We start from the raw sequence: 12905 nt of genomic DNA, 5'->3' as shown, positions 1-12905 counted from the left end.
ATAAAACAAAACTTGAGCACTTTCTTGTGTGCCTGCCTGTGTTGAGTTCTTGGTCTACAAGACATTTTACTTCTCATAGCTCCCGTCACAGTTTGTAGAAAATGAGATGGTTCAGGGCGTTAGTGTTTGCTGAGGTCACGAGGACGAACCTGTGACTGTACCAGTTGGACTCACATTGAGCTTCTGCTCTTGGCTGTGGGTCCACACAGTTTGGCCAGTGCCTTCCATCAGTGGTTTCAACATGATCCTTCAATGATGTTGCTGTTAATAGTTGTCAGGATCATTTGATTATATTGCATTTTAGAATCTGGGTATTTTTTTCCCTATCAAATTAATTCCCTTCTAGTTCTCTAGGTGAAATTTCCTTGACATTTTTCTGGCTAAAGTTTGGAGGAAGGGCCAGGCAACCTGTGTTGTGATATCTTACATGTCAGGTGCATTAACTCCACTGAAGTGTGCTCCATTAGATTACATTTTCTTTGAAGACTGTCTGCTCAGTTTTCCATACCTTTTATTAATTGTGTTTGTTCCTATCTAAGTTTTGCCAAACATGGACAATTTAAAAGTCCAAAAGCAATACTCTAATCTCTTCAGATCGTATAAATCTTTCATTTAAAAAAAATTCAAAAGTAGGATGATGGTGTCATTTTTAAAACATCATTTTAAAGTTTTTTTTTTTTTTTTTTTTTTTTTTTTTTTTTTTTTTTTTTTTTTTTTTTTTGTTCATTTGATGTTCTCTAAGAATGTGGGGAGAGAAAGTGAGAACCCATGACTAAAGCCAGGAAGGCTTGCTTTTTTTTTTTCATTAAGATTACCCATGAAAATTAAGAGTTGGAGGCAACTTACAAAAAAAAAGAAGGAAGAAGGAAGAAAAGAAGGAAGGAAGGAAGAAAAAAGAAAAAAAGAAAGAAAGAAGGAAGGAAGAAAGAAAGAAAGAAGAGAGAGAGAGAAAGAGAAGAAAGCTGGACGCTAGAAAGATGACCCAGCAGTTAAGAGCACTTGCTGCTCTTGGAGAGGACCTGGGTTCAGTTTCTGCACCCACATGGTGGCCACAGCTATCCATAATCCAGTTCCAGGGGACACAATACCCTCCTCTGATCAGGCAGACTAGCGTGCACATACATACAGTAGGCAAAATGTTCATATGCATAAACAAGGAAATCTTAAAAACTTTAAGAAAAAGGATCTCACAAAAAGTGTAGATGAACCAGCTCGCCCCTTCTAGACTGTTGGCTCCAGTTTCCTGAAGCCCCAGGTCTTCCTGCTTTGCCATCCCATTATGGTGATTGTCTTTATTTATTTATCCGCACCCTTGTTTCACTTCTTTCCTTGTCTTGGGGTTACTGATCTCCTCTTCTACGTCAGGAGGATGCCAGTCATTGGAGTGAGAAGAAAGGAAAGACAACGAAGAGATGGACTTAGCGAGCGCTTTCTCAGCTCGGTACTGGCTTCCGGGAGTACAGGAAGCTGAGAGACTAAGCTTTGGGCGTTGAGTAGTTGGGTGGAAGCAGGAGGCCGAGGAAGGTGTCTAAAAGCTGAAGTTGGCTGAGCCTTGATGAGGTCCAGATCGTGTTAGTCAGTGGCAGAGAGGACGTTCTAGAAATGGACACTGTAGGGAAAACACATGTGAGGAGAAGCTACACAAAGATGCTGCTGTGTCAGGAGCCTGGGGGGGTGGGGTGGTGCGGGGCGTTAGGGAACGTAATATCATCGTCATTCTGTGGACCGCTGAAGCTCTGTTCTTCAGTTTGTTTTTTATGTTATCAGGCCAGAGTGCCGCTAGGCTTAGAAGGATGGCTGAAGTAGAGACCGCCCGCCTCAACCACCACTCCATAGATTTTCTACTTGGTTGCCGCTTACTGCAAACCTTAACCTTTCAGATGGTTGGACTCTTTGGATTCAGTAGACAGTCCTCTGCAGCACTTGGTGTGCCGGGTGCCGAGCTGGGAGTACCCTGCTCACCCTCTCAGCTCTGCAGGCACATGGGGGTTGTGTATAGTTACGTCAAGAAACAATGAGGCACGGCAGGCCACTTAGCTAGAAGGCTGTGTGCTCCTTGCTTTTCTTGGTGCTGTGAAAATACCTGACATGAGTCACTTAAGGAAGGAACGGGGGGGGGGGGGGGGGGGTTTGGTTTCAAATTCAAGGGTACAGTCCACCATGGAGAAGTCACGGTGGCGAGGGCTAGAAGCAGTGGTCACAATTTTATCTACAGTCTATCTACAGGTGATTCTAGAGCTTGTCAAACTGATAATCACACTGTAGAGTTCTACTCCAGACTATAAAACGCCAGGCCTTATGAGCTGTAATTATTCAAATCCAGAGTTTATTAAACAAGAACACCCATGCATATGTGTGCTCACATTCATGTAGAGGTCAGAGAAAAACCTCAAGTATTTTCTTCAGGCACTATCCACTTTTTTTTAAACTATAACTTTAACAGGGTCTCTCACTTTCCTGGAACTCATTAATAGGCTAGGCTGGCTGGCTAGAGAGCCAGGCATCTGCTTGTCTCTATCTCCCATTTCTGGATTACAAGCAGGCACGCCATGCTCAGTTGGTTTTACGTTGGTTCTGGGGCTCAAACTCATGTCCTTGGGCTTGCAAAGCAGGTATTTGCCAACTGAGCTACTTCTCCAGCCCTGCAGAATTTAACTATTTGTCATGCATAACTGTGTGAAATCCTTTTAGGAAAAGCAGCGAAAACACCTAAAATTTGATTTGTTAGTGAGTACGGTATAGTAAAGCTCTACAAATATATTAAGGAAACCAGAAACAGCCGATTGAAATGTGTCTCTCTGATGTTATACAGTAAAGACACTTTAATTCTTCCCTTCAGGTTCAATTAGGAGAATTTCTTGAAAACCTACAAGAAAAATCCTTGAGGATTGAAGCTTTTGTTAGTGAGATTGAATCCTTTTTTAATACCATTGAGGTAAGTTAGCATACTTCTTCCTCCTCTGTCCTGCCTTATTCATTGTGCAACAGTGACTATTTGGAACTGATTTGGTATGTGTATTATAATGTGCATGTGGCATGTAGTATATGTGTGTGCTGTGTGGTGCTGTGTGTGTGTGTGTTGCAGGATATTGTTTACACTATATGAAGATGTGTCATTGTGATTGGTTTAATTGGCTAAGCAGCCAACAGCTAGACAGGAGAGGTTAGGCGGGATTTCTAGGCAGAGAGAGGAACTCAGGTGATGAATTTAGGCATGGGGATTAGCCAGTGAGACATGGAGCATGAATGTGCAGCATGGGCAGAGGTAAAGAGCCATGTGGCAGACTGTAGATTAATAGACATGGGTTGATTTTAGTTATAAGAGCTAGTGGACAAGCCTAAGCTAAGGCCAAGCTTTCATAATTAATAATAAGTCTCCGTGTTATTATTTGGGGCTGGTGGCCTAAATAATGTCCAACAGAAAGACTAACTACATGAATGTGTACGTGGCATATAGTGCTTGTGTGTATGTGGTATAATATGTAGTGTGTATGGTATGTGTGTGTGGTGTAGAGTATGTGTTGCATAGTATATAGTGTATATCTATTGTGTGATGTATAGTGTGTGTGTGTGTGTGTGTGTGTGTGTGTTTGGTTTACATTGTTGTTATCTTAATTCAAAGCTGACTGTGAGCACTGAGACCGCTTCTGTTTAAGGATGAAGGCTTTTCCCCTAAGAACGCTCACTTCTTAGGGCCCTGACATGCTAAGGCAGATGCTCTCTGAGAGTGAAGCCTCAACAGTTACTAAGAGGTGTTACTGCTTCCATTTCATGGGTTGAGAGACCGAGACTGATTCTTCTGCTCTGCTTTCCTGCTTCTCACTGCTTGGCCTCCAGAAGTGTTCTGGCCACTGACTTGAGTCTTATGTTTCGGCCATGGTGTCTCAGGGCACCACCGCTGAATGTGCACATTACTGGCTGTTAGTTTCTGCTCCTCCACTGTGAAGAGAGTGGGTAGGAATGTTCTGTCCTTACCCAGAGGTGGCCCAGACACCCGTAGCTGTCAATCAGAAGTGAAGAGGCCTCCAGGCCACTGCAGAAAACTGACCGACCAATCCCATTGGTGCATTGTAGATCAGTGAACAGCTGCTTTATTGTCCCGTTCCCCAGTCAGTCTAGTGAGGATAGCTGATTGCCAGTTGTGTCCAAATGGACAGTAAAGTTCCTACCACTGTGGTAAAACTGCCCCTCCCAGGAGAATACTGGTGCAGAGAGGCGAAAATCACACAGGCCAGGATCCTCCCAGAAGTGATTTTCTTTTCTTCCTTTTTAAATTTTGATATTTCTTTTCTTACTTGATGGTAATAGTGAATTCCTTTGCAAAGCTAATATTGCTTTGCAAAGCAGATAAATAAGCTAGAAGTTTAGACATGTTCTGAATTTTGACTCTTTGGCTGGAATGTCAGAGGTGTTATGGAATATTAGTTGATGATGTGTTTGTGCTGTGGAACATTTGTTTAATGATGCAAAGATATGTTGCATTCTTGTATGTTGCATTTAACTCTGTGAAGCTGTGTTATTTTGCCTGCCTAAAACATTGGATTGGCCTAATAAAGTGCTGAACGGCCAATAGCAAGGCAGGAGAAGGATAGGCGGGGCTGGCAGGCAGTGAGAATAAACAGAAGGAGAAAATGTAAAATGGAAGAGCAAGAAAAGGAGAAGGAGTTGGGACTCCAGGGGTCAGCCACCCAGCCACACAGCCAGCCATGGAGTAAGAAGTAAAGAAGGGTATATAGAATAGAGAAAGAGAAAAGGCAAGAGGCAAAAGGTAAACAGGATAATTTAAGCTAAGAAAAGCTGCTTATAAATGCTTATAAGCCAAGCATTCATAAGAAAGAATTAAACTCCATGTGATTATTTGGGAGCTGGGTGGCGGGCCCCAAAGAGTAAAAAGAACCAACTGCACATAGGCAGTTATTTCAAAGGCAAAAAGATGGGGGCAAACAAGGCGTCACGTCTCTTTCATTAGGAAGCGCTCTGTCCCGCCCCTCTAGGAGAACTGCAGCAAAAATGAGAAACGGCTGGAGGAGCAGAATGAGGAGATGATGAAGAAGGTTTTGGCGCAGTAACGATGAGAAAGCCCAGAGCTTCGAGGAAGTGAAGAAGAAGAAGATGGAGTTCCTGCACGACCAGATGGTCCACTTTCTGCAGAGCATGGACACAGCCAAGGACACCTTGGAGACCATAGTGAGAGAAGCTGAGGAGCTGGACGAGACCGTGTTCCTGGCTGTGAGTACCACAGGAAGCAGGCCTGATGCCTGGTGCCCATGTTGACACACGTCTGCTTCAAAACTATTCCTAAATTTGTTTATAAACCGGGTATAGAGGCACTGCCCTGTAACACAGCACTTGGGAAGCCAGGGCAGCACAAGCAGAGGTACAAATCCTGTCTGTTCTATACCCCAAGACTCTGTTTCAAACAACAAACAGAGCAGTGGGCGGTGGTGGCGCACACCTTTAATCCAGCACTCAGGAGGCAGAGGCAGCCGGATCTCTGTGAGAGATCATGGAGGAGGCTATCTATCATCATGTTACAGAAGGTTGATCACTTTCTGAGACTGGAGAGCCCCCTCACAGCCTTATTTATGTCATGCTGTTCCTCTGAGGGCCAGCCCAGCCTCCTTTTGTCTAGCTAGCATCCTCATGCTGGCCCTGTGCCTGTCCTACGAACTCTCTCATCTGTGGTGACCTCTCATATGAACCATTTCCTCCGCCCTTACAAGCAGCTGACAGTAACATTTTGGTTCCTTTTTGATGTATAAGGGAAACTTAATTGGGCACCTTCCTCAAATAGGGCCAGGGATATTGTTAGAAGCAGCTTCCTCATGACATGATTTCTTAATTCAAACAAGGACTCGGGGAGAGCAATTCTCTCTTGGACGAACCTTAGTTTGCTCCTCATAAATCCTAGAATGATCCAGAAGATGCCATGATTAACCAGGAGTAATACAGATGTTTTCCCTGAGGACAGATACAAGCCTAATTGTCAAATAGGAAACCTCTATCTGTGCTGAGAGGGAATCCCCTCCACTTCAGAGTTCCCTATCTTCCTAGAACTCCTAGTGAAGTTGGAAGATAGATTGAGGCAAAAATAGGCATTATGAAAGTTCATGATTGACCTCTGGAGACACCTCTAGCCAGGGAAAATTTAGATCAAGTGAATACGGCCATCCTCAAAGGAGAATTTAAAACCATCATGTGGCTTTTATGTTTAATTAAAGCAAAGCTTTAATATTTTTACATTAGAACCCTCTTATGAAGTATAACATTAATAAGGCACTCTGTGCTCCACAATAACCTTTGTTTGATGAAGAATATTTTTTTTTCTCTAGGAGAACAGATTAGGAAGGGGGAAACATTTGTTTCTGCATTTGGTGGTGATATTTATCCATTCTAGAAAAGACGGAGAATATTGGAAATAGAGGATATCCTCAAAGATAACTGCTGATCCCATTATATGTAAAGCCCACATGGAACAAACTTAAGTTATTTTCCCCTTGCTTCACAGAATTCTAACTATTTGTTAATCAATAGACTACAACAGCTCACTGTCTGCCTTGCCCATCAAAGAGAGCGAGGCAAACTGCAAATGAAGGCCCCTCCCTCCTCCACACAACCCTCACCCCTCCCAGTACCACTTTCCCTGCTAGTCAACCCCAAGTCCAAAGACAAATGGCCTCAGGACGCCTGGGGTAAAGATGTTTGATCTTAACGCTCCTGGTTACTTTACTTTCTGTTGTTAATTAGTCTCTCTCTCTCTCTCTCCTCTCTCTCTCTCTCTCTCTCTCTCTCTCTTCTCTCTCTCTCCCTCTCCTCCTTCTCCTCCTCCTCCCCAACCCAAGTCCTTTGAGGAAATCAATGAAAGGTATATGCAACACTGTGCAACAGAGCAGGGCTGAGGGGAGCATGGTGGATGCTTGGGGGTGGGGAGGCTGAGCTGCCAATTAAAAACACATCAAGGGAGCTGCTGGGTGTTCACTCTTCGATGCAGTGCTTTTAAATGTTAAATGACAGCTTCAGAAGAAAATTGCATGTGCTTTGGTTAAATAACAATTATCGTAGTGTAGATTTTTAACTGCTTTCCTGAGATGTGGCCTGTGTTTTCAAATCTAATCTCAACCATCTTTCCTGCTATGGAATAAAAAAAAAAAGTTTATAAATGATTAGACTTATTGGTTAAATATGAGCATTTGAAGCAATCATTCTTTGCTTCCGTGGACAATTTTAGAACCTATGTCGCCCTGATGGCATGTTCACTCATTTTCTCTTCAGAAGGTAGTTCTGCACTTAACCTTCTCTTTCGGCTCAGCTAATCTAATGAATCTTACGCTATTGATCGGATTTTGTTTTGATGATGCTTTTAACACTTGGTCTAAGAGATTTTTCATTCTTCTGAGAGGCGAAACACCAACATGATCGGATAGCACCGTCCATGAAGACACAGACATCAGCTTTCTGTCTTCCAGGTCATCTGCGGCTGCCATCCAAACACTGATCTCACCCCTTTTCCTTTTGCCTCACAACAAGAACTTGAGATCTTTTCTGCTAGTTGAGCCCAGGGTCTTATCATGTTAGTGGCATCTTAAATGTCCTTTTCTAAGTTATAAATATTATCTTGGCTTATTTCTACTGAAGTTCAATGACAGTGAGTAAAGAGCTGAGACTGAAATCAGAAATGTTTATCTGGGATGTATAGTAAAGGGAGTTTGAATAGGAAACTTGACCTTTTTCAGATACATGAAGCCACAGGAATGACTCTTATTTGCTTATACTATAGTACCAATATACTTTATAAGACCTATTTATGTATTAGTGTTGGTACTAGTTGACCAGACTTTTGTAACAGTGGCTGTACTGTGAATAGTTACTTAAGGAACGTTAAAACCTGGGGTGATAGAGCATGCCTTTAATCCAGTGATCCAGAGGTAGAAGCAGGCAGATCTCTGAGTTCAAGGCCGGCTGAATCTACAAAGTGAGTTCCAGGACAGCTAGAGTTACACAGAGAAACTCTGACTTGAAAAACAAGAACAGAACCAACAAAACAAAACAAAATCTGCTGATGCTGTCTGATTCATATGCCCTTACATTGGGGCTTCATTGGTTTGAAGTGTGGTCTGGGCATTTTCAAAGCTTTGTGGGTGATTGTGATGAACAGGCAGGCTTGAGAACCTCTGGTGAAAGTCTCAGTCTGTCCTCAGGCCCAGCGGTTTCCAAAACTGACATTGCTTGAATCCTCTTGGATGACATGTATGTCCCAGACCTGGGAGCCCACCCCACCCCTTGAGGATTTGTAGGTTAGTGTGAGGCTCCTTACCAGTTCCCATGGATGAGTTTCAGAAATTCACACCCAAGCAGTGATCCATATTTTTTTTTAACTTAAAGATCAGTAATGTAATTATTGGTTTTTTAAGTTTAAAAATATGTGGATTTATAGTGCCATTTCACATACACTGGACAATAGAGATGCATACTGAATTATTTTTATCCCATCCACATGTGTAAGATAATGATCAGGAAGAAAATTTGGTGGATGAAAATTTATAAATGCTTTTACTTTAAAGATGCTGAAAGATGGTTTTACTTTCTAAATACTTGATTACCACTAATATGAATAGATGGCCATTGGCATACTAAATGCCATTCTTTTGGTTTTATTCTTTAACTTGGTAATTTACATGTCATTTTAATTAATTTCTTTTTCACTCCCAATTGACAATGAATTCATCTTTACTACTGCTGCCTATCACAGGGGAATATGCTTGGGATAACCAATATTTTTCTTTTATTATATTTTTATTATTTAAAATAACTTTTAAATTAAATTCAAATACAATGTCAATCATATTCTTGCTCTTCCTCATGTCCTTCCAGATCCTCTCCCCCTCCCTGCCTACCCACCTAATTTTAAGTTTCTTCTCAAAAAAAAAACCCCAACTAAACAAAAACCCAATACAACAGCCCCCAAACAAGAAAACAAAATAAAACAGCACCCAAACAGAAACAACAACAACAACAAAACATAAAACACCAAACTGCAACCAAATAAAAGCACACAAAAGAACAGTGGAGTCCGTTATATGTTGGTCAACTACTCTTCAGCACGAGGCCTGTCCTGGAGTGGTTGATATACCCAGTGTCACTCCGTAGGAGAAACTGATTTTCCCTCTCCCAGAAGGTCTAAGTGACAGTCCAGTTGTTAACCTTTACCCTAGTGGCTAGGTCTTCATTCATTCTTTCCTTTGTTCATTTCAAAATAAAGTAAAGTATAATAAGATAAAAAACAGAAGCTGTCACATCAAAGTTGGACAGGGCATGCCAACAAGAGAAGGAAACGAGCCCACGAGAAGGTACGAGAATCAGAGACCCACTCGTTCACACACTCAGGGAACCCGCAAACACACTAGACTGGAAGCCATAACACATGCCCAGAGGACCTGGTGCAGGCCTGCATGCAGCCCTGTGCATGCTGCCTCGGTCTCTGTGAGTTCGTATGAGCTTTTGCTTATATGCTGATTCAGAGGGCCTTGTTTTCTTGTGTCCTCCATTCCCTCTGCTCTTAACTCTTGCCTTCTCTTCCTTGGGTTCCTGAGCTCTGGGGCAGGGTTTGGTAGAGACATTCCATTTAGGGCTGAGTGTTCCAAGGTCTCTCATTCTCTGCATAATGTCTGGCTGGTGGGTCTCTGGATTTTGTTTCCATCTGCTGTAGGAGGAAGCTTCTCTGATGATGGCTGAACAAGGCATTGATCTATATTGGTATAGCAGAATATCATTAGGAGTCATTTTATCACTGCATTTTTTGGTTTTGTTTTTTTCCTGTTTTTAGACTAATATTATTTGGTTTTATCCTAGGTCCCTGGGCTATCTAGTCATTGGTTCTTGGTCACCCAAGCAGTGTTGGGTATGAGTTCCATCTCATGGAGTGGACATTAAGTCAAATCAGACATTGGTTGGTTACTCCCACAAGCTTTGTGCCACCATTGCCCTAGCATATCTTGTAGACTGGACACCATTATGGATCAAAGCATTTGTGGATTGGCTGGTGTTTATGCTTCTCTTTTGGTAGTATGCAAAGTACACTCCTGTACCAAAGACACCAGAATGTAGGGGTGGAGAGTCTATGTAGGCATCAGTTTGATACCTCCATGTTCAATGAGTTCTGTAGGTGTTGGGGTAGCCAATATTTTAATGCAGTAAAATAGAGGACTCTTGGATTTGTAAGAAATATGAGCAACTAAAGAAAGCTCTATAAATAGGAACACTCACACACACACACACATACACACACACACACACACACACACACACACACACACACGCATACACACACAACTTTACGTCCTCAAGACAACTTCTCCTTCCTTTCTACAGGAAATGCTAAGTCTAGTTTATTTTCTCTTAGCTGTTTTCTTCCTGCTTTTTTCCTCACTTCATTATATCTCTGAAGACAGTGCTTTTAACATTAATTGATTTTTCTCAGCACTAAAATTAAATTAAGGAATGCTGTCAAGCATATTTAGACCCAACATTTGCATATCTTGAACAACACATTTTTTGCTTTATAAATGCTGTTCTGTTAAGGGGATGCAGTCCCTCTATGCTTTGTTCTTCTGGCTTATAATAATGAACAGGAGAGTCTCAACATTGTAAGACTGACTTGTAAAAGGATATCAATTTGCTGTTAAAATTGAATAGGTTGGTTTACAAGAGAAAACTCAGATGTATTGTGGTATTTGCAGACAGCCTCTGTAGTGTTAGTCAGTGAAATGCATTGAGAAGGCTAAGTGTGCATATTGGTCACATTTTTTACTCTACTTTTTAAAATTTTTTGGTATGGGTGTTTTGCCTGCATGTATATGTGTGCATATACATGCATGCCTGAACCCCAACTCAGAAGAAGACACTGGAATCCCTGGAACTGGGTTGTGAGCCACCATGTGAGTGCTGGAATTGAACCTGGGTCCTCTGCAAGAGCAACAAGTGCTCTTAACTGCTAAGTCACCTCTCCAACCCTAATCACCACTTTAAAAAAAAAATCATCCGTAGTTTATTTCCATATTCCGCACCCCAAAGCTTTAATGTAGGCTTTTAATCTCCCCCTATCTGGAATCAGTGTGGGGAACCTCCCGACTCACTCCACTGCCTACTTGTGTACTGACTGGCTCTGATCTTTCCTCAGTAGCTAATCTGGATTGTCTACATCTCCTTACGTAAGCAATCCTGTGACTGTCCTTATCTTAAGAGATAAAATAGAAATTTTCAGTGTGTGTGAAGGGCCCTTCATCGAGTCACAAACACTGTCCCCTTTCCTATCTGTCCCTGTTTCCATGGTGTGCTCTGCTCCCTGGAAAGCCACAGTCCTTGGCATCTCTGGCCGGTGCCCATGGCATTTTAACCATCTGCAATACCTTGACTCTCTTCTGTTGCCTCAGAAATTCCTGCTCATTTTTTTAAATACCCCAAAGTCCTCACAGAAGCATTTCCCCACAAAATCAAATAGCAGTGAATTTCATTCATGTTTAACACTAGTAAGTGTTAAATACTCTAAATATTTCATAATCTCTCCCCCCTTATTGTAATTCCAGATTTACTATGCCTGAGATCCTGATTTCTACACAGATTAAACACTGGCTCTTATTAAATCAAGATATATTTACTAATTACCTACTATGCATCAAATAAGGCATTGAATGCAATAATGAATAAGACAGTCTTTTCTTCCTTGCAAATTATATTTTGGTGAAGTTGGCCGTTAAAGAACACACTAGGCCTTGATAACTACCAGGAAATGAACCCACAGGGAAACGGGTGCAGTAAGGTTGCGGGACAGGCCTTGTCCAGTTCACAACTTCTCTCCACAGCGCTGACATTTGAACAGAGCTGAGCTAAGCGAAGGAAGGCACCGTGCCAGTGAATTTGGGAGGAGAGAGTACAAAGAGCCAGTACAAAGGCCTCAGGGTGGGTCTGGTGGTGGGAACCAAGAGTCCAGAGAAGGAAGCCCGTGCAGTTCCTCAAAGCTGGCTTCCTTGCTAGAAGAGCATTCCAGGCCTGTGTGAGAGAGCTTAACAAGGAGCCCTGGCCAGCTCTGAGGCCCCTCTGGCTAAGGACAGGTCACTTTGTAAACCCCCACTCGTGTCTTTCCCCTTCAGAGCGCGCCCGTTTCTGTTCTCCTATATCCATGCTTCTATGTCAGGCTGATTCCAAATGCTCGGTGTTAGTGTGAGTGGCACCCCCCCCCCAAGGCTTGGGTCTGCAGAACCCATCCCTTTGGAAGCTGAGCTTGTCTTCTAAGACGGCTGGCCTTGCTTTCACAGCTCGACCCCCAGGCCCAGAACAGAGCCTGGCACACAGTAGGTGAGTATTTATTTTTAGTATGACTGGTAGTTTGGTGCTGAGGGCTGAGAGCAACAGGGCCATCCCTATAGCATGGAAATTTCCAGACTGGCCCAGGATCTGTCCTTTAGGAAATAAAATAATCACGGATGTGAGCCATGTTCAGGGCTCATTTATAAGAAATGAATCCAAGGCTAGATGATTTGAAGTTTTCAAATGTGAGAGCCTGGGATTGAGACTTCTGGTATCACCAGGTATGTAAGGAGTCCGAGAATAAATGGATTTTAGTTAGTGCATTTCTCGATGCTTTGGGCTATCTGGGGTGGGGGTGGGGGAACCTTGCCTCCTACAAACCACAGTTGCTCCCACCAGCCTCGAGCTGAACAGGAAGACCTGCTTTGGTTCCATGTCGTTCATGCTTTCCCGACTTAGTGGAGTTCTGTTCCTTTCAGGCTGCTTTCCGCCATGGATAGCACAGCTTCCTTAGAGAACATGCCGGCCGCCTTCTCGCTTTTTGAGCACTATGAGGACAGCTCGGCGCGAAGTGACCAGATGTTGAAACAAGTGGCTGGTGA

The 12905-nt window shown here is 42.8% G+C and overlaps 1 protein-coding gene across 1 annotated transcript in view; it reads left to right on the top strand.

Moving 5' to 3' along the window:
* Cmya5 (cardiomyopathy associated 5) overlaps window positions 1–12905 on the top strand; it is a 67179-nt gene that overhangs the window by 19593 nt on the left and 34681 nt on the right. Inside the window, 5 exon segments of the mRNA XM_037209549.1 lie at window positions 2840–2935; window positions 4995–5066; window positions 5068–5229; window positions 6843–6865; window positions 12783–12901. Of these exon segments, the coding sequence (XP_037065444.1) occupies window positions 2840–2935; window positions 4995–5066; window positions 5068–5229; window positions 6843–6865; window positions 12783–12901 (472 nt within the window).

Source organism: Peromyscus leucopus, chromosome 11 (assembly GCF_004664715.2).
Source record: "Peromyscus leucopus breed LL Stock chromosome 11, UCI_PerLeu_2.1, whole genome shotgun sequence".
In the NCBI taxonomy this organism is placed as follows: Eukaryota; Metazoa; Chordata; class Mammalia; order Rodentia; family Cricetidae; genus Peromyscus; species Peromyscus leucopus.
Note: the sequence above shows the minus strand (reverse complement) of the source record. Positions and strands in the feature narration are given on the sequence as shown.